Source organism: Arabidopsis thaliana, assembly GCF_000001735.4.
Source record: "Arabidopsis thaliana chromosome 1 sequence".
In the NCBI taxonomy this organism is placed as follows: Eukaryota; Viridiplantae; Streptophyta; class Magnoliopsida; order Brassicales; family Brassicaceae; genus Arabidopsis; species Arabidopsis thaliana.
In genome coordinates this window covers 20853642-20871648 of record NC_003070.9, presented here as the reverse complement: position 1 = coordinate 20871648, position 18007 = coordinate 20853642, and the positions used below count along the sequence as shown (strand labels likewise).

Sequence of the window (18007 nt, the reverse complement as noted above, 5' to 3'; positions counted from 1 at the left end):
TATATTTATGATGATAAACTATTAGTAGCTTATGATAAGCTTAGTACTGTAGTAATTAAGTGCTAGTGCATGACCGTCTCAAACTATTCAAAGACCTTAGCTTGTGCAAAAGTTTGTAATAAACGTATAAAATTTACATAGAAACTTTAAAATTTAAATATCGAACCATGTGCGAATGCATGCTAAAATGATCATGCTTACCTTAACATAATGGCCTAGTGGGAAAAGAAACAACATAAGTAGCAAAGAATTAATAAATCTTACCAGCTCCTTTTATGCTCAACACTTAATCACCTAAGAATTCATGCACCCTAGCTAACAACTCAACAAAACCTAACCAATTAGCATTAAACCCTAATTATCAAATGTAAGAAATCAGTGTCCGTACTTGGTTTGTTGTGGCCATCAATAATATTGTCAACAATGTGAAGAGGAAGCATGGGATTGTTCTCTTAAATCAGCCATGCAGTAGCCAGTAGACAATGACGACGAAGTATATTGGGTATATAAAATGTTGTTATTATATCACATAATGTGCTACATATGTATTCTACATACTTAATCTATACATGTATATCAGCTTTCTTTCTTTCACTAGATAGATGATCTTTTCAAAGTTGAATTCGCGTACTCCTAACATTGATGAAGTCATGAAGATGTCCAGAATGTAAATGTTGGAATTGTACCTTTGATTGAAACTGCAAAAGAGAGAAGAAGAATCCATGAGAAGAAGAAGATGAAGAACAGAGAAAGAAGCATTAGCAAAAGGAAGAAGAAGACGTTGTCGCATAAGAGACGTCGTGAAGAGAAGAGTCAAAGGAAGAGAAGAAAGTCAACAAACCAAATGGGTTTGTGTTTTGTGAGTTGGGCCCATAGGTGATGAGATAAGACCCATACGAAATAAAATAAGTGTTTTGTGGTTGTTTAGTTAAGGTCCAACAAGAAGAGGTTGTAATAACTAAAAGTAAACTAAGGCCTAGTTAGAGTCTAAAAGTGTGAATCAAGGAACTAGTGTTCCATTGTGTAGGGTGGCTACTTGTCTTGTCTTGTGTAAGAGTCATGATTAGGCCTAAGTGAAAATGTGTAAGTGTGTTGCAAGTAGAAAAGTAGTAGTATATTTATGAGAGTGTTGTGTTGTGTAAGATGATCCAGTGTAGTCATTAAAATTCTTAAAACGTGTTCTTGTTTCTCAAAGCAAAAGAGCGAGAAAGAAAGTGAACAGAGATACAAGAGAGTGAGAGAATGATGGAAGAGGTCAGAATTACAACAGTAAAACATCGTCCTGTTGAGTAATAGTAAGCCTTAAATGCCATTATGAATAATTAAACGTTAATTATTCATCACAAAACGACGTCGTGTTGAGTGTAGGTGACGAAACAGTTGTTTTCTTCTCCCTTCCATTGTTGGTCTTTGAAGAGAAGCAGAAAGTTTTGAGAAGAAAAGATGGAGGAGGAATCGCGAGATATACTGATGACGACGTTGATTGAATCTGGGGTTTCGATTCCCGGAGATTTCACTTCCGTTAGCGAATTTACTCCGGAGGCGTTAGTATCGATTTGTGCTCAGCTGCTCAATCTCATTGACCCATCGGCGTCGTTTTCCGATGAGCTCCCTGATTCTCTCCCCGAAAGGTTTAGGATCTGCACCGATATCGCTCATTCTGTGAAGAATCTAGGCTACATCAACGATATGAGTTATTATAAGGTACCATTTCATATAATCCCTCTTTGGATCGCAACCAGAATCCAATTTCCATTGGTTGATAGAGCGAATTGTTTTGGGTTAAAGGAAATAACTTTAGTGTTTAATAGTTCTCAAGGAACAAGCTTTTATAGTTCCTGAGAGCTGTGATAGTCCTTTGGTCTTCGTTAGAATGTTCTGAAGTTTACTTTACGTTCTGGCTTGTGTGGCTTTTCTTATTTGTGTGAAAATCATGCTGAAACAGATTGTATGTGTTGCTTGCGGCAGTTTCTGCATCCATCTGAAGATGATTCTTATAGGTTGGTTAGGTTTCTGGTTGAGAGGCTTTCGGAGATTAGTGAAGGAAGAAAAACTTTGACGGCTGGTGATATAGCTAGCAGGCCAAAGATGGAGACTTTCAGAGATATTTCAGATGACATGATGGTGAATGAGGACAAGGATGAGACTTTCGATATGCATATACAGAAGGTTGAAGCTGTCTTAAAAGATCTCACAATGACTAGTGAAAAATCTCATTCATCTGACTCTCTCGCAAAAAATACCTCAGCCAATGTTGACTTCTCCTCCCAAAAGACAGATGATCCTGTTACTGATGTACGTTCTGATCTTTCTTTGAGAGATTCATCTAGATGTGAAGAAAATTCTTATGAAGACCCGTTTGAGGTACTATTTCTTCTACTTATTGTGACCTTATCTCTTTTCTCTGTACATGAGCATCAGAGCATATGTTTGAACATTTACATAGGAATAGTGATTTTAAACCAGTTTTATAAATGTTGAAGGCGTATAAACCTTTTATCATTTTTTATGGTTTGTAGACAAATTATGAGACTGTTGAGTTACAGAATCAACATGATGTACTCTTGGAGGAACTGGAATCTGGATCTTCACAGCTATGCAGTCTTGAAAGCGAGCTGGAGTTGTTGCAGATGGCTGCGGAGAGGTTATTGGATGACAAAAAGCCGGGTGGGTCATATCTCGAACAGCTTAATCAACAACTAGTGGTCAAAAGGTGTAATATCATGGATCTTAAAAAGCAATGGTATGAACAATATTATATTTATTTCAAGTTGAAAGCATCCATGCATTCAGTTTCATGGACAACATCAGGACATGATGGAAGAGTTATGTATCGCATGATAACTAAGTATATCATGTCTTCCTTCAGGGACGATGTAAGGCTGACTCTGGAAACTAAAAAGCTACTTCTCTTGGACCAACTTCATGTGGAGGAGCCAGAGGCTAAAGAGAAATTCCATAAGTTGAGAAAGACTGAACTGGATTTACAATCTCTCTCATCAGAAATTCAAAAGAGGTAACCAGAAACTCTTACTACATGGCTCTTCACTGTCTGTGACTTTGACTGTGTGCTATTGATTGCTACTTTATCTCTTTTAATTGCTCTTCATTTTAATGTGTTAATCTTTTCCGGACAGGGAAGATGAACGGTGTAACCTTTACAATGAACTTGAGAGGCAGCCAAAAGCAGCGCCGAGGAAATCATATATACATGGGATTAAAGAAATAACAAAAAATAGCCGTAAACTGGACACTGATATTCAGAGGATTTCAGGGGAGACCAGGGAGCTACAATTAGAGAAAAACTCAATCCAAGAACGCCTGCACCGATCATATGCTGTTGTGGATGAAATGGTTACAAGGTATGAGCTTTTGCTCTGACATATTTGAATCGTCTTGTCAGATATACACCAAAAGAAACGTTGCCATGTCGCTCTGGCTTTAGAGAACATGCATACCCTTTTATAATGTGGTGATGAGGACGGTTTCTCTTTCTCTGCAGGGAAGTGAAGAAAGACCCAGCAGTACGACAAGTCTACAAGCTACTGACCAGTATTCACAGTATATTTGAGCAAATCTCTGAGAAAATTCTCATGACTGATCGGTTTAGAAGAGAAACAGTTGATTATGAAAAGAAGTTGGGGTCCATCACAGCTCGAGGCATGAGTTTGGAGAAATTACAAGCCGATCTGGATGCCATAAGGAAAGAAAACGAAAGCCTTAAGAAATAACTGATTATGTGGCCTGGGGAAGGAGGATTAAATTACACATTTTTGTAGAGAATCATCTGTTCATGTGCTTCCATATCTAATTGTTTGTTTATAGGAATGTGTAATCTTTTTCTCAGATACATGGAAAATCTTTCTGTTCTGATCAATCTCGACTACTAAAGAGAGCCTAAAGCTGATTCAGCTAAGTCACAGCAAATAGTTTGTAAAAAGCTAGGAATAGAGAGACAAACTAGGCAGGCATATAGAGAGCAGTCACAGCTTCAAAAAACGTTTCCAAAAGGATCTTCCCAAACATTCTTTATGTATTTTCTGTATAGTCTCACAACAAAAAATAAGGTAAAAGGTTTGCTACATTGATGCACATCTTTCTTCCCTCTTGTAATTGTCAACCTAAATTTCTCTGGGGATGATGGTTCCTAAGTATTTACACCCAAAAATCCAGACTTCTACATCTCTTTTACGCATTTGATGTGTATCTTTATAGCTGCTTCCCCTTGACCTAATAGTTGTTAACCCAATTCGTTAGAGCAGCTTGAGGTTGCTGATAAGCAATGTGCGGGTGTCCTATGGGTTCACCCATAGCCGTTGTTGTGTGTGGCGGTGGTGGTAAGGTCTGATATGTAGTTGAAGCAGCTGCCATGGGCTGTGTTGGTTGGTGCATTCCCATGAGGCCACCATGACCAGCCTGCACGACTGGAAAACCAAGTGGCTGACCTTGGTATGCTAGGTTATACATTGGATTCACCTGCAGGTTGCCAAATCCCTGCCCAATCCATGCAGCTGCACTTTCAGTCTGCAACAACAACATCATGTACACCAATGTTAAACTATATAGTCTACAATTATATATCATCGCAAGGATAGAACAGTAAAAAAACTGACCAGGTGAGATGCCTTTTCTTCACTATGGATAGAATTTAAGGTGGTTGTAGATGGGATGCTGCTAGCAACCATGGGAGAAGTGTGTAGGTAAGGGTTTGTGGTGGGAGGGTTTTCAGTGTTGTCAACTGGTTTTGCATGAGAAGGTGCTGTTAGAGCAGCTCCTTGTGGAAAATAAGACTGCTGAGGGATCCCGTTTGGGCTCAAGAACTGGTGAATGTACGGCGGTGGCATATAATACGGTGAGTAATAGCCGTAAGGGAAGAAATTGGGAGGGTATTGCTGCCTAAGAAAATTTGTCTGTTGAGTGGCTGCTGCTATGGAGCTCTGATCTGGAGGATATGATACTAATGAAATAGGTGGAGAGTTGGAATTTCCGGGCTGCAAATTAGAGAAAAGCAGTTATCGAAAAAGTAGAGAATAGATACAGGGATTGTTTAGAGTGCATATACTGTGACAAGATATACCACATACCTGAGTCTCCGCTGCTTCTGTGTTAACGGGTTGGCCTATTGCTGACAACGAGGGGACAAGACCAAACACACTGAGTGGAGCTTCTTGACCATAAGCAATTTGATGAGTTTCTGTGTTTGATAAAGCTTCCTCCTTCGGTACTTCTTCTACAGGTGGGACAATGTGATCCGAGTGCACCACAGGCTCAGCTCCAGTTGCAGAATTTGATATCCCATAATCCTTATCTTCAGAAACTGTTGATGTTTCTTCTCTGCACAAGAAGTTATGGTAATGAGAATGAGATACAAACATGAAAATTGGAGAATACACCTCTACTACTATATCACAAGACAAAACCTTCTCATTTCCAAAATTGAACTTAAAAATGCATATTTTTATATTTCACTCAACTGAAACCAGACAATAACTAAAGCAGACAATATGTAGAGTGAAAGTATCTCAGTCACGAACCTAGCCGAAGCAACCCCAGTAATACCATTGGTAGTGGGAGAAGATTCCCTCTCATCATCCCCTGTCCCGTGAGAAGACTCAAAATTTGAGTCATATCCCCCACTAGCACCATTGCTAGAAGATACCTCTTTCACAAAATTGGAATCAAAACTGCCAAACGTCAGACCATTTTGCAGTCCTTTGGCAACCTGAAGGTGGAAAGGGAATGTTACGTGTGACTGTTCGCTAACATCTGGCTTAGGAAGCGATTGATTTTTGCCTTGTTTGGACGCAGTCTCAATTTCAATGGCTGTTACCAAAAGAAAACAGAAGCTGAATCAAAACTAAAAACTACTTCAATGAAAAATTTGAGGCAAACTAAAAATTCATGAAAAAAAGTAAAAATACCTTGATCTGACTTGCTACTGCAACGTGAAGCAGAAATCAAAGAAGGATCATCTTGAGCTTTATGATTGCTGACCTCACTCGGAATACTAGCAGGACCAGAAACCCTGTAAAAGTTATCCTATAATACTTAGCAACCTAATAGAAGGAAAATAAAAAAGCATCCATAATCTTGGAGACATAGAAGAATGATATGGAAACATACTTTGTTTCATTAGGTACTGTGATGTTGCTTGCTTTGTTAGTGGCAGGCTGAGCAGTTCTAGAACCTCTTGTTACATGATTAGCTCCATTTTCCCTTTTAAAAGAAGCATTTCTTCCACTACCTATATCGGAACGTTAACAAAGAGCTTAATACAGGAAAGAGCACGACAATTGATATTTGAAAGGTATCAACAAAAGAACACAAACTACCTTGATAAGAGTTACTTGAAGCAAAGTTCCTCCGACCACCTCTGCCACTTGGTTGTGTAACTGGCACTATAGGCTGCAGAAAGTAATCATATGAGATAAAGATAAAGAAAGCTATAGACACAAAACTGCAGATAAAGAAAGTATTCATAACAAAAAAAAAGAACACTTGCCTCCTTCTTTTTCTCCCTTTTACTTCTCACCTCATGAAATGTATCTGCAAAATTTCAAAATTAACATTGTACATAAGAAAATGGCTCATAAAGACCAAAGTTGAGCCAAACTAAAATACAAGAGTTTTCACGAGGCTGACCCAAAATCTGAATGTTTTGACATGTAGACACATAAGACAAATAGTACCTACTTAATAATCCAGATCACGCCCACCAGAATCCTTGAAAGGTACGAACTCATCCCCAAAGTAAAGTTACAAAAAGAAAACAAGATCTCTTTCAATAATTCTAAGTACCTTTCCAGTTAAATGGTAAGGAACTATGACTTTAGGCATAAAATCTGCATATTCACACACCAGGAAACAAAGATTCGATAACCGAATAGCTCAAGGCAACAAAAAGAAACTCAAAACAGTAGCGAACCAAAAGCACATCACATGATCTTCGAAAACAGATACAAACCCTATCGTACAATTCAAATCTAAGGAGGGCAAACCCAAGAGTCACGCAAGTCACGCTCCATCAAAACAAAACAAACCCTAAGCTGAGAAAGAGACATAGATGATGATTCGTACCTAAGAAGAGGAGCTTCTGAGCGGTCTCATGAGGATCATTGAAGGAATCCTTATAGACGGCAAAGATATCCTCATCCGAGTGCTGCTTTCCGGTATACTCTCTGATTTTCTGAAGGGTTTTGCGGAGATGGTAAGGAATCGAAACCCTAGAGGAGCCGCCATCGGAGGAGCTCATGGTTCTTGTTAAGGGAGAGAAGCAGAAGCGGGAGGAGAGAGAAATTGAGAGAGCAATTGAAATTGGAAGCGCGAGTCCCTCCGTATTTATTTATTTACTTACCAAGATAATAATAATGTACCGCTTCACTGTCGGTAACTTTTATACGCTCACGTCACTTCATTGCACACCAAAAGACTCTTTAAAGTTTTACATTTTGTATGACTTCAACAGTCACCCAATTATAGAGAGACACGTGGACGATGACCCAAAAACTGTGAATACGTTCACACTCAGTTTGTTTTGATATTACCGTATACATATGTGTGAATCCGATCATAAAAGTACTACGTATAACAGTTGAAACAAAAGAAATCAAAATTTTCGAGGGAGGCAAGGCAAGCTCGCACTCTCTCACTCATCATCGGTTCCAAAATAGCGGTCTCCAAACTCGCCCATACCAGGAACAACTCGGAACTCGTCGTTTAAACCGAGTTCTATCTCTGAAGTCACAATCTTTATCCTTGGGAACTTTTTGCACACCACATTTACTCCTTCAGGTGCCTATACCATACGTAACCATACATTCATTTTGACTGTTTAGGCTATGCAGATAAGTTGGAAAAAGGTTTTGGTTTGTTAAACTTATAAGTTGCAAAAAGGTTTTGGTTTGTTAAACTTACAGATATCAAATTGAGAAATATGATGTTGGATTCAGGCACGCCTTTACTTATGAGCAGTCTTATCGCTTGCACCGCCGAGTTTCCTGCTATACAAAACATGCTTTTGTTATGTTTCTATGTACATAGTCTTTTACTCTACCAGTATAGTACAGAGTTCACAAAACAATGAGTCAGACCTGTCCCGAGGATTGGATCCAGTAAAAGCACATGCCTTTCTGAAATGTCTGAGGGTAGCTTCTCGTAGATAAGCTGGTGAGTGCCATTTGTTGTTAGTAAATAGTTAGGAGAAGTGATGAGCAGAGAAAGAACACAAACCTGTTGACCATTGTCGCCTTCTCTATGAATCAGAATCTTCCCAATTTTGATGCCTTTGCAGCATGCTCTAAGAGCGTTCTCCATACTCTCACCGCTATGTTCAGAGACAAAATCATTATATAGTATTGACGTTAACTATTAGTGTTTAAGCTGATTTCTTTACCTTCTGATAACTGAGACACCACACAGTTTCTTACAGAAGTCCACACCCGAATACACAGATCCTACAATTACAGAAATCCAAAAACTCAACATGAGTTTATAATATTACTATGATTGGAGAGTTCTTCTCCAAGATTGTAGTAAGGTATAATCTTTTTCATTAGCTTACCTGTTGGAGTAACCACTTGCTTTTCTGTAAAGGGAAGGTGTCCGAGGCCATGTTCAACGACCTGGCGAGAGCTCATTGTTAGAGTCAGCAAACATGGTGAAATAAAACGAACAGAAATCAAATCTTGCACCCACCAAACGTATCAATCGATCGGAGTAGAAGATAAAGTCATGCTTTGTTGTTTTAGAGTCGCGGATTAGAGTGTGCATACCACGTATCTGCAAGCAGCGGCCAAAGGATCAGTCTTTTGGGTGACTAAACAAGAAAATGATTGTTGTTGAGTAGACGAGAAAAGGGGAATAAGTAAAACCTGAAAAGTTGATTGAATAACATAAAGATTTGGATAAATTTTACAGAGATCATGTTGACCGAGCTTCGTATGGATGTGTTGCACAATCAAATCAATAGCAACATGGTTATCACCACCTCGGGGAATTATTATATCTGCGTATTTCTTTGTTGGGAGTATGAAATCCTCAAATGCTGGCTTCACAAACTTTGAGTACTGCATAAGAGTTTCACACATGAAAACATAAATAAAGAAATTATTTGCAAAACAAGAATATACAGCCACACAAAACCTGGTCAAGAACAGTGGCAATATCTCTGCCCTTCTCAACAGTATCGCGTTTTATCCTTCTCGCTAGACGCACATCGGCATCTGCATAGATAACGCCATGATGTAAAATAAGAGACCAATGTGTTACCTTCATGAGTACATATACAAGTGCAGCGTCTCATATATGCTACGGATTTGACTACATAAGTGTTAACAGGTTTGGTATGGGAAAGACCTGCGTCTACAAATATCTTCATGTTCATCAAATCTCGCACCCGAGGGTCATGGAAAATGAGTATACCTTCCAGAATTATAACGTCAGAAGGATTCACCTGCAAATATATCATAAACAGAGAAATATTAGTATAAGCATGATTCTTATATAGGCTATGATGACAAGTTTATGTATCTGACAAACAAGAGTGCATGTAATTAGTATGGAATACACAAGAAAGCTAACCACTTGATCATGAGTTTGAGCTTCAGAAATTAGCAGAAAACTTTAAATGTCAGAAGTGACTAATTGACAAGTAAAGATTCTTACCCTTCTAGGTGGAAAAACATTGTTCTTGTAACTTTTGAAGTCATAATTAGGAATATCTACTGCTTGTCCTTTTCTTAACTTCTCCATGGAAGACAATAATTGCTCAGTATCGAAAGCGTCTACAAGACAAGGAAGCATATGACACACAATTCGTAGATTCAAAAGGCTAAGGGACACAGAACAGCGTGCATTAGATCAAAAGACCCATTAGTTTTTCAAAAACTTACTAACCAGGATGGTCAAAATTGTAATCATGAACTCTTACAAGCTCCACTTCATTTACATTATGGTAGAAAGAATCCTGCAAACAAAGATCAACCTCGGTGCATTATATATCGACTTACAAGAGCTTTAAAAAAATGGTTTATATTGTTGCATAATCATATCGAGGACAAGAATCACCTGATTTACAACAACAGCTCTCTGATCATGCAGTTGCTGCATAATCATATCACAGACAGTTGTTTTCCCGGATGCTGCACCTCCAGCAACTCCTGAAAACAACATTTTCTATTTAACATTTTCTGTTTCTAACCATCTTTGGTAAACTAAAATCCACCACGACTCTCACCGATCACAAAAGGTTGACCATGTTCTTCTTCCTCAGCCATTTGCTCTGGTCTATTTGAAGCTAAACCATCCATTTGATGAAATCCTGAGAAATGAACCTTTGAGGATGTCTCTATTATATTCACATCCGACTTTGAAGCCATTCCTACAACACAAATATGCAAATCTAAATTCACATGAAATATGCCAATAAGGAAAGCAAAGCTACCTTTGTTGTCACCATCCAGGAACAAAAAGGAACACTTTCCAGTCAAAAAACAATTCCTCAAAAGAATCAAACTTTTTAGTGATATTAGTTAGATGCCACAAGTGCCAATGCCGTGATACCCATTTTCTCAAATCCAGTATAACACACAAAACAATCAACCAATCATGATAGGCCACCAGATAATAGTAACGCCAATCCTAAACATGAAACCGTAACTTTTTCCCGGGTAAAAAAGGGAAAGAACAAAAAGAAAACAGAGATCAGAAGAGAAGAAAGCTAGATTTTTTTAGATCAATACATGCAAAAGAATTATAAGAAACGTTTCATCATCATATAAACCAATATAAACCGAATCAACATGAAGATAAAAACTCACGAAAAAAGAAAGAGGGATTGAATAAGCTTCGAGATCACCGATTAGATATAGCTAACAAAAGAGCTTCCAAGTTCCAGATAAAGAATCTAAACATATAAAGAGAGAGAGACACGAGCATTGCCTGTTAAACTCGATGCACAGACAAAAACTGGACTTATTAAAAATAAAATATATTGATAACGTATATAAGTGTATGTATATGCGTTGAAAGAGAGAAAAGAATGAAGGGAGGATGCAGCGGCGGTGACGGGTTTTTGCGGAAACCGGAAAGTGGTTTTTTTGGTTTTACGAAAGTACCCTTCCCACTGAGGGACGTGGTAGTGGCAATTCTCGTAAATGTGAGAGTGTTTGAGTCCCTAAAGTAGAGAGTGTGATCAAGGATCCACGTCAGATCCGAATAGGATGTAGGACCTACTATCGAAAGCTGCAGCTAAAAACGCAGTGATATAGATGCGTGTGGTCGAATGCAATCTTACGTTACTGCAAAATTATTTATTTTATACTATTTTGGATTACGTCTACAATAATTTGTTTATTCTGTTTTTATCCATAACATTTTAACTTCATATGTTTCCTCCAAATCTATTTACCTGAATTTTGTTTTTCGAAATATATAATTTACCAATTAATATTAGTTTTCTCAACATCTACACTACCAAAGGATGCTACAATGTAAAATATTATACACAGGAACAAAATTAGCATATTTACAATTTAATCTGCACGATTGTTTGTCTATAAAATTTGAAGGATATAATCAATTTCTTCTTTTAGTTCCGTAGATTTTTTTATGATTCATTAATGAAGTTTAGACCAGAGATTAGGATCCTTAAAAAATTTGGATGAGCAGCTTAGAACCACTTTAAAAATTAATTTTGTACATCCAAAATTATCGAAACAAACTATTACCCAAATCAAAGATATTGCCTTTACTTCAAAAACTGATTACAGTTTTGGGTATGTTTTAGCACTATACCATCTTATTCTTATCATACCATGATCTTCTTGGAGAATTCATCTAATACTATTTTGGTCATAAATCAACATTTCAAAAAATATCCACGTTACAATTGTAAATTGTTATTACTTAATTATGTCTTAAGTTTTTTAACCACACCAAAAAAATATTAAATCATATACACAAACATTTTTCGAATGTATTTGTTATTTGATTTCTCACACAAATGTGAAGAAGTATGAGGGTGTTTCGATACACTTTTAGAGTTTGTTTGTTTTTTTGTAATTTTTTTCTCACAAATGTGGGGTGATGTTATTATATTTGAAAATTTGTGGACCTTAATGCAAATAACGCCTCTAATAGTAGATTCGTGAAGATGATAAGCTGACAAAACGACAGCGTCTAATATAGTTTCGAGTTTCTTCGACAGTGGCAATGTTTTCATCTTCGATTAGGTTAATCGTATCTGGGTTCCACCGGACTCAACCCCTAAAATCGCCGGTAAATTCTCCGAGCGTCTTCATCTCCGTACCTAAATTCTTCAACTCTGAGTCAAAATCGACGGGAACTGGTTCAAGATCCGTAGCAATGAGCAGCGTTGAGAAAACCGGGTCGGATTCTGGAGCAATAGAGAATCGAGCGAGCAGGATGAGAGAGAAGCTTCAAAAAGAGCTCGAACCAGTGGAGTTAGTGATCGAAGATGTTTCGTATCAGCACGCTGGTCACGCCGGAATGAAAGGTAGAACCGACGATGAGACGCATTTCAATGTGAAGATCGTTTCTAAAGGATTCGAGGGAATGAATTTGGTGAAGAGACACAGGTTGGTCTATCATTTGCTCCGGGAAGAGTTGGATACTGGATTGCACGCTCTTTCTATCGTCTCCAAGACGCCGTCTGAGTCTCCTTCTAAAGACTAGTGTACTGGTACTGTTTAATGTATCTTCTGTTTCTGTTATCAGAGTTTCTCATCAAACTCTGTTCGATTCAAAGATTGAATTTTTACCATCAAAGTGCTCTGTTTTGGAATTTATTGCGGAGCCAAAGTCTTCATTTTTACATACGCTTGAGGTTGTGTGTTGGTGTTTCTGGAATTGTGTGTTGGAACAAAGACACTTGCTTTTAGTTCAATTCGAGTTCTGTCTTTTCTAGCATTCAAAACTATAATGGTCATAGCTTGATGAATTGAATTAAGGCTCCATTTAGTTGAAAGTCCAATCAATGGTCATGTGTTTGAATTCTCAAAGGAAGCTCGATTGTGCCGTGTTTGTTAGCTTGGAGCCAAAAGGGTTGTTTTTCCATGTTTCTGTCTCTTTCTTCTTCAGATTATTCTCCCATTGTCATCAATGGCGTTTGCGTCTTCTAATCGCTAACGCTAGAAACAAAACGCCTTTTCCAATAGTCCATGTCACCTTCCTTTAGCAACAAATATATGTACTTTATGGGCTTAAACCAAATCTAATCAGTGATCACCTTTTTCTTTTGTGGGTAAAGTGAATCGTCATTTCCATTGTCTGGAGAAGCTAAACCGTCCCTCTTCTATACATCAACAGAGCAAGTTACGTTAGTATATGTCCGAAGATAAATAAAACGAAAAAAAAACAACTTTCCAAACTATCATCATTTTCACTACATTGGCGATGAGGGAGCTCTCGGAGCTTAACAGAGACAGAGACGGTGATGAAGAAGTGTGGGTCAAACACTATTCATCCAAGCACCAGATACTTCTCGTAGGCGAAGGAGATTTCTCCTTCTCTTGCAGCTTAGCCACTTGCTTCGGCTCTGCTTCCAATATCTATGCTTCCTCTCTCGATTCATACGGTAACACTTGGTTTACTTACATTGTAAGAGTTATTAAGGTTTTGATTTCGTTATCACTTCCATTTCTGTGATCACTTACTAAGTTTTTGAACTTCCGGTGAATGATTTGATTATTCAAGATTTACACTGTTTTACTCTCTGTTTATAGATTATAAACCTGTTAACAAAGGTTGCAGCTTTAAGCTCGATTTCCTCAGTTGTTGCATGTCTTTTATGGTAATTAAACCAGATGATGTGGTTAGAAAATACAAGAATGCAAGATCAAATCTTGAAACATTGAAGAGACTTGGAGCTTTCCTTTTACATGGAGTTGATGCTACCACACTGCATTTTCATCCTGATCTTCGTTATAGAAGATTCGATCGTGTCATCTTCAACTTCCCGCACACCGGTTTCCACAGGAAAGAGTCTGATCCCTGTCAAATACAGTAAGTTCAACATTTTGAAATTACAAACACTTTCTTCTCGCAGTTGAATGTGTAGACCAGCTGCTGCAACTTTGAGGAATTTGTTTAAAGATTTTTTACATGGTGCAAGCCATATGCTAAGAGCTGATGGAGAAGTTCATGTCTCTCACAAAAACAAAGCACCTTTTTGTTATTGGAATCTAGAGGAGCTTGCTAGCAGATGCTTTCTTGTGTTGATTCAGCTTGAGGCGTTCGAGAAGAGAAACTACCCTGGTTATGAGAATAAGAGAGGAGATGGGTCTAGATGTGACCAACCTTTCCTTTTGGGAGAGTGCAGTACTTTCAAGTTCAGATTCTCTCGTGTCGCCAAGGAACTTTATGCAGAGAAGGTGAAGGAAGTAGAATCAAAGTGTCCCCGAGAGTTATCAACTCGGGCGATGAATAAGAAACATGCCCGTTTTGAAGACAGCTCGATACATCTTGAACTGCCAAGATGCACTAAACGGTTCAAAAGAGTTTCTCTTGAAATGCATAATGGAGAATTACAACGAATGGTGATACGGACGAGGTTTCCTCATCACTACACTAAAGAATCATCAGAAACACGCCGCCTACTTTGTCAAGACTATGCAGTACAAGCTAGCCAAGAACCGTTCCCTGAACGCTCTCTCCGATTCAGAGGAGTTTCTCATGGAATTCATAACGGGAGAGTACGAAAAATGTTAATACGGAACAGCACTGGAGAATCAAGAAAACTAAGAATGAGGAGGCAGAGGAACCTTAAAATCAGGTAAATATATCCTTGATAGTTGCTTATATTATGAAATAAACATGCTAAATCGATATTGAAATTTTGTAGGTGACTCATATCCAATAAACTTCAAGGAGCTTCTGAGGATAACTTTGATGGAAAGAAGATGACTGAAACTTGGACTCACTAACAAAGCTGCATTCTATGTTCTCTTTTGTTTATTAGGCTGATTACTGACAGCTCAAAACCGCAATGCTCTATATGGAGATAATCTTTTGTTGTAATTGTGTGTATTTATCTGGATGTTTTCCTTTTGGAGATTATGTAGTTGAAATGATTGTGAGTCTCGCGACTTGCATTGTGGAGAAAAATCCCATAAATCTCTTGTGATATATCCAACTAAGACCCTACGCCAGAAGGTTTGGTAGGACGCATTCTTAACGTAATACAGTATTCGGAGTAACTTGAAAATGTTATTGTAACCAATTCTTGTAGTCTGTAGACTATTATATACTAAGCTTAACCACTATTCCGAGTTACATTGGAACAACTCATAGGGTTTTGAATGGAGGTTGGGTACAAAACGAACTAAAACATGAGCGGACTAAAGTATCATATTTTTGGGGCGGGCACTAACACACACAACCTATATACAGAACGCATTAGCTTAATCAACAGAATCAATTTTGTGATGGCCTTTTGTTTTGGTTTCGCTAGATGAGAAACTGAACCGTCTCTCTTCTTAAATACAATAACGTTACTTTTGTTATTTTGAAAATTGAAAATTGAAAATAAAACCTTCCAAAGTAGCATCCTTTATCGCTGCAATGGCGATGAGAGAGCTCTCGCAGCTTAACAGAGACAGCGACGGTGATGAAGAAGTATGGGTCAAACACTATTCATCCAACCATCAGATACTTCTCGTCGGCGAAGGAGATTTCTCATTCTCTCACAGCTTAGCCACTCTCTTCGGCTCTGCTTCCAATATCTGCGCTTCCTCTCTCGATTCATACGGTAACACTTGGTTTACTTACATTGTCAGAGCTTTTAGGGTTTTTTTATTTCGTTTTCGCTTCAGTTTTCTATGTTTTAGGTTTTAGGGTTTTATGTCACTATTTTAGCAAGATATCATCACTCTTTCAGTTTGATCAAACTTGTCTCTGAGAAGAATCGAAATCAATTTCTAGTGCAATTGTGGAGCTTCCGGTGAAAGATGTGATTTTTATACTTTGTACTGATTATAAACCTGTTTAAAGGTTGTAGCTTTAAGCTTGATTTCCTCTGTTGTTCATGGTGATTGAAGCAGATGTTGTGGTTAGAAAGTACAAGAAGGCAAGATCAAACCTTAAAACTTTGAAGAGACTTGGAGCTTTACTTTTACATGGAGTTGATGCTACCACACTGCATTTTCACCCTGACCTTCGTTATAGAAGATTTGATCGCGTCATCTTCAACTTCCCTCACGCCGGTTTCCACGGCAGAGAGTCTGATTCCTCTCTTATACGGTAAAGTTCAACGATTTGGCGTTATAGATTCGTCCTTCTTGCTGCTGAATGTGTAGACCAGCTGCTGCAACTTCGAGGAATATGTGTGAAGAGTTTGTACATGTTCTTTATTTGTTTGTTTGTTGTAGGAAGCATAGAGAACTGGTGTTTGGATTTTTCAATGGTGCAAGCCGTTTGCTAAGAGCTAATGGGGAAGTTCATGTCTCTCACAAGAACAAAGCACCTTTTTCTGAGTGGAATCTCGAGGAGCTCGCTAGCAGATGCTTTCTTGTGTTGATTCAACGTGTGGCCTTCGAGAAGAACAATTACCCTGGTTATGAGAATAAGAGAGGAGATGGGCGTAGATGTGACCAACCTTTCCTTTTGGGAGAGTGCAGTACTTTCAAGTTCAGATTCTCTCGTGTCGCTAAGGAACTTTATGCAGAGAAAGTGAGATCGAGAGAAGTGAAGGAACGAGAATCAATGTATCCGGAAGCTATTTTAAACAAGCAGCCAGTGTCATTTGACCATAGGTATCGCCTCCAAACAGAATTTGAAGGTGTAAGCCAAAGACCGGTTTTGTTTGATCTCAGCTATCGCGGGGACTATAACCTTAGGCAAGTCCAAGATCCTCTGGTTAAGTCAAGAGAAAGGACATCTCCATTGGATCTTTGTTACTACCAAGAACGTAGATGTTTACAGCTCGAAGATTCCCGGTTTGCTCTTGGAAGAAACCATTCCCGGTTCAAGACAACTCAATAGAGCTGGACAAGTTCAGATACTCTGAAAGAAGCAGCCTGCTTTCTCAAGACTTTCCTTTTCAAACAAATCATCATCGTCAAGAACAGTTCCATGAAAGCTCTACCCGTCGCACCAGAGTTTCGCCGGATATATATGACGAGATAATACAAAGAATGTTGACACGGACCAGTTTTCCTCATCTGTACGCTGGAGAGTCGCCAGAGAGACATCGCCTGCTTTGTCAAGACTTTCCAGTTCAAGCTAGTCAAGAACCACTATCCGAATACTCTAACCGCTGGAGTGGAGTTTCTCGTGAAATTTATAACTGGGAAGTACGAAGAATGTCAACAAGTACCAGCTTTCCTCATCCGTACACTGGAGAATCACAAGAACGAAGCTTGAGTAGGCAGAGTAACCTCATCACTCACCCTCCACAGCATTGGTAAGTTAAGTTATTATTCTTTGCGTGTTTATGACAAAATGGATATGAAAATTTTCCAGGTAACTTATCTTCGAAAGAACTTCTCAGGATACGGTGATGGAAACAAGGTGAGTGAAGCTTGGAGTGACTCAAGCATCTCTAAGAATGGCGTGATTTATGTTATATTCTGTTTCTTAGCATGGCAGTTAGTTAACTACTGACAACTCAAAACTGCGAAGATCTCGATATGGAGATGTTATTTTGGGGTAATTTTGGAGAATGTTCAGTAGAAAATTGTTGTCACTGTGAGTCTTGGCTTCTTGCTACTTGCATTGTCTTCAGGAGATAATTATCTTTGTCGCTGTACTTCTGGAAGATCATTTCTCAGTTAATGATTCACTCGAAGACATTACATGGACCAGAGGGTTAGATAACTTACAAATATCTGTATGTTTTTAAAAGTAAAATATATCATTTCTTGTAGACTAATACAAACGTGTAAGCTTAGTCGACAAGGCATCAATCACTATCCTAAACTCTTCAATTTCAACTTCTAATCGAAGTAATTGAAAAATGAAAATGTCAAGCAAATTGCTAGGAAAGTGATAG

The 18007-nt window shown here is 38.3% G+C and overlaps 7 protein-coding genes across 15 annotated transcripts; 5 read left to right on the top strand and 2 right to left on the bottom strand.

The window, feature by feature from the left end:
* Positions 1-1310: 1310 nt before the first annotated feature.
* AT1G55830 (coiled-coil protein) lies at positions 1311-4090 on the top strand. Of its 3 annotated transcripts, none has more exons than NM_001198315.2 (6): positions 1311-1704; positions 1969-2364; positions 2520-2743; positions 2870-3016; positions 3138-3362; positions 3503-4090. In NM_001198315.2, the coding sequence occupies exons 1-6, from the start codon at positions 1444-1446 to the stop codon at positions 3729-3731; spliced, it is 1482 nt and encodes a 493-aa protein (NP_001185244.1). In that variant the 5' UTR covers positions 1311-1443; the 3' UTR covers positions 3732-4090. The 3 variants fall into 3 exon arrangements, with proteins under 3 accessions (NP_001185244.1, NP_001322454.1, NP_175979.2); NM_001333738.1 differs by having other exon boundaries at positions 2001-2364; positions 3503-3940; NM_104460.3 differs by having other exon boundaries at positions 1332-1704; positions 1946-2364.
* Positions 3888-7310, bottom strand: AT1G55820 (lysine-specific demethylase, putative (DUF1296)). Its single transcript, NM_104459.4, has 9 exons — positions 7078-7310; positions 6503-6546; positions 6333-6405; positions 6124-6244; positions 5922-6025; positions 5535-5823; positions 5085-5334; positions 4614-4991; positions 3888-4524 (listed from the first exon to the last, which is right to left on the bottom strand). Exons 1-9 carry the CDS (start codon positions 7250-7252, stop codon positions 4231-4233), a joined length of 1728 nt encoding a protein of 575 aa, NP_175978.2. The 5' UTR covers positions 7253-7310; the 3' UTR covers positions 3888-4230.
* Positions 7311-7361: 51 nt separating this feature from the next.
* On the bottom strand, positions 7362-11142 carry UKL3 (uridine kinase-like 3). Of its 7 annotated transcripts, none has more exons than NM_202308.2 (15): positions 10818-11142; positions 10235-10378; positions 10066-10157; positions 9895-9964; positions 9664-9782; positions 9355-9451; positions 9142-9221; positions 8871-9065; positions 8695-8778; positions 8561-8621; positions 8393-8453; positions 8230-8323; positions 8091-8163; positions 7915-7997; positions 7383-7795 (listed from the first exon to the last, which is right to left on the bottom strand). In NM_202308.2, the coding sequence occupies exons 2-15, from the start codon at positions 10374-10376 to the stop codon at positions 7646-7648; spliced, it is 1401 nt and encodes a 466-aa protein (NP_974037.1). In that variant the 5' UTR covers positions 10377-10378; positions 10818-11142; the 3' UTR covers positions 7383-7645. The 7 variants fall into 7 exon arrangements, with proteins under 7 accessions (NP_001323276.1, NP_974037.1, NP_175977.1 ...); NM_104458.4 differs by having other exon boundaries at positions 10939-11142; NM_001333737.1 differs by having other exon boundaries at positions 8091-8148; positions 10235-10331; positions 10442-10986.
* A 1023-nt stretch (positions 11143-12165) lies between these two features.
* Positions 12166-13039, top strand: AT1G55805 (BolA-like family protein). The gene has a single exon (NM_104457.5). The coding sequence runs from the start codon at positions 12211-12213 to the stop codon at positions 12691-12693; it is 483 nt and encodes a 160-aa protein (NP_564702.2). The 5' UTR covers positions 12166-12210; the 3' UTR covers positions 12694-13039.
* AT1G55803 (ferredoxin-fold anticodon-binding domain protein) lies at positions 13006-14051 on the top strand. Its single transcript, NM_001333733.1, has 2 exons — positions 13006-13594; positions 13824-14051. The coding sequence occupies exons 1-2, from the start codon at positions 13414-13416 to the stop codon at positions 14024-14026; spliced, it is 384 nt and encodes a 127-aa protein (NP_001320702.1). The 5' UTR covers positions 13006-13413; the 3' UTR covers positions 14027-14051.
* On the top strand, positions 14019-15123 carry AT1G55800 (uncharacterized protein). The gene is made up of 2 exons (NM_001333732.1): positions 14019-14791; positions 14861-15123. Exons 1-2 carry the CDS (start codon positions 14070-14072, stop codon positions 14862-14864), a joined length of 726 nt encoding a protein of 241 aa, NP_001319243.1. The 5' UTR covers positions 14019-14069; the 3' UTR covers positions 14865-15123.
* A 403-nt stretch (positions 15124-15526) lies between these two features.
* On the top strand, positions 15527-17777 carry AT1G55790 (ferredoxin-fold anticodon-binding domain protein). Its single transcript, NM_104455.4, has 6 exons — positions 15527-15766; positions 16059-16257; positions 16386-16795; positions 16830-16952; positions 17168-17328; positions 17479-17777. The coding sequence occupies exons 1-6, from the start codon at positions 15580-15582 to the stop codon at positions 17617-17619; spliced, it is 1221 nt and encodes a 406-aa protein (NP_564700.3). The 5' UTR covers positions 15527-15579; the 3' UTR covers positions 17620-17777.
* The last annotated feature ends 230 nt before the right edge of the window (positions 17778-18007 follow it).

What these genes read in the sequence shown, in the direction of transcription:
- AT1G55830 (NM_001198315.2), top strand. Translation starts at nt 1,444, where the DNA reads ATGGAGGAGGAATCGCGAGATATACTGATGACGACGTTGATTGAATCT. An exon ending in TCATCAGAAATTCAAAAGAG is followed by an intron (nt 3,017 to 3,137) that starts GTAACCAGAAAC and finishes TTTTCCGGACAG; the next exon opens with GGAAGATGAACGGTGTAACC. An exon ending in GTGGATGAAATGGTTACAAG is followed by an intron (nt 3,363 to 3,502) that starts GTATGAGCTTTT and finishes CTTTCTCTGCAG; the next exon opens with GGAAGTGAAGAAAGACCCAG.
- AT1G55820 (NM_104459.4), bottom strand. Translation starts at nt 7,252, where the DNA reads ATGAGCTCCTCCGATGGCGGCTCCTCTAGGGTTTCGATTCCTTACCAT. An exon ending in ACTGGGGTTGCTTCGGCTAG is followed by an intron (nt 5,335 to 5,534) that starts GTTCGTGACTGA and finishes CTTCTTGTGCAG; the next exon opens with AGAAGAAACATCAACAGTTT. An exon ending in CAGAAGCAGCGGAGACTCAG is followed by an intron (nt 4,992 to 5,084) that starts GTATGTGGTATA and finishes TCTAATTTGCAG; the next exon opens with CCCGGAAATTCCAACTCTCC.
- UKL3 (NM_001333734.1), bottom strand. Translation starts at nt 10,376, where the DNA reads ATGGCTTCAAAGTCGGATGTGAATATAATAGAGACATCCTCAAAGGTT. An exon ending in TTATTCAATCAACTTTTCAG is followed by an intron (nt 8,779 to 8,870) that starts GTTTTACTTATT and finishes CGCTGCTTGCAG; the next exon opens with ATACGTGGTATGCACACTCT. An exon ending in TATTTCTCAATTTGATATCT is followed by an intron (nt 7,796 to 7,914) that starts GTAAGTTTAACA and finishes CGTATGGTATAG; the next exon opens with GCACCTGAAGGAGTAAATGT.
- AT1G55805 (NM_104457.5), top strand. Translation starts at nt 12,211, where the DNA reads ATGTTTTCATCTTCGATTAGGTTAATCGTATCTGGGTTCCACCGGACT.
- AT1G55803 (NM_001333733.1), top strand. Translation starts at nt 13,414, where the DNA reads ATGAGGGAGCTCTCGGAGCTTAACAGAGACAGAGACGGTGATGAAGAA. An exon ending in TTCCTCTCTCGATTCATACG is followed by an intron (nt 13,595 to 13,823) that starts GTAACACTTGGT and finishes TAATTAAACCAG; the next exon opens with ATGATGTGGTTAGAAAATAC.
- AT1G55800 (NM_001333732.1), top strand. Translation starts at nt 14,070, where the DNA reads ATGTGTAGACCAGCTGCTGCAACTTTGAGGAATTTGTTTAAAGATTTT.
- AT1G55790 (NM_104455.4), top strand. Translation starts at nt 15,580, where the DNA reads ATGGCGATGAGAGAGCTCTCGCAGCTTAACAGAGACAGCGACGGTGAT. An exon ending in TTCCTCTCTCGATTCATACG is followed by an intron (nt 15,767 to 16,058) that starts GTAACACTTGGT and finishes TGATTGAAGCAG; the next exon opens with ATGTTGTGGTTAGAAAGTAC. An exon ending in CCTCCAAACAGAATTTGAAG is followed by an intron (nt 16,796 to 16,829) that starts GTGTAAGCCAAA and finishes GTTTGATCTCAG; the next exon opens with CTATCGCGGGGACTATAACC.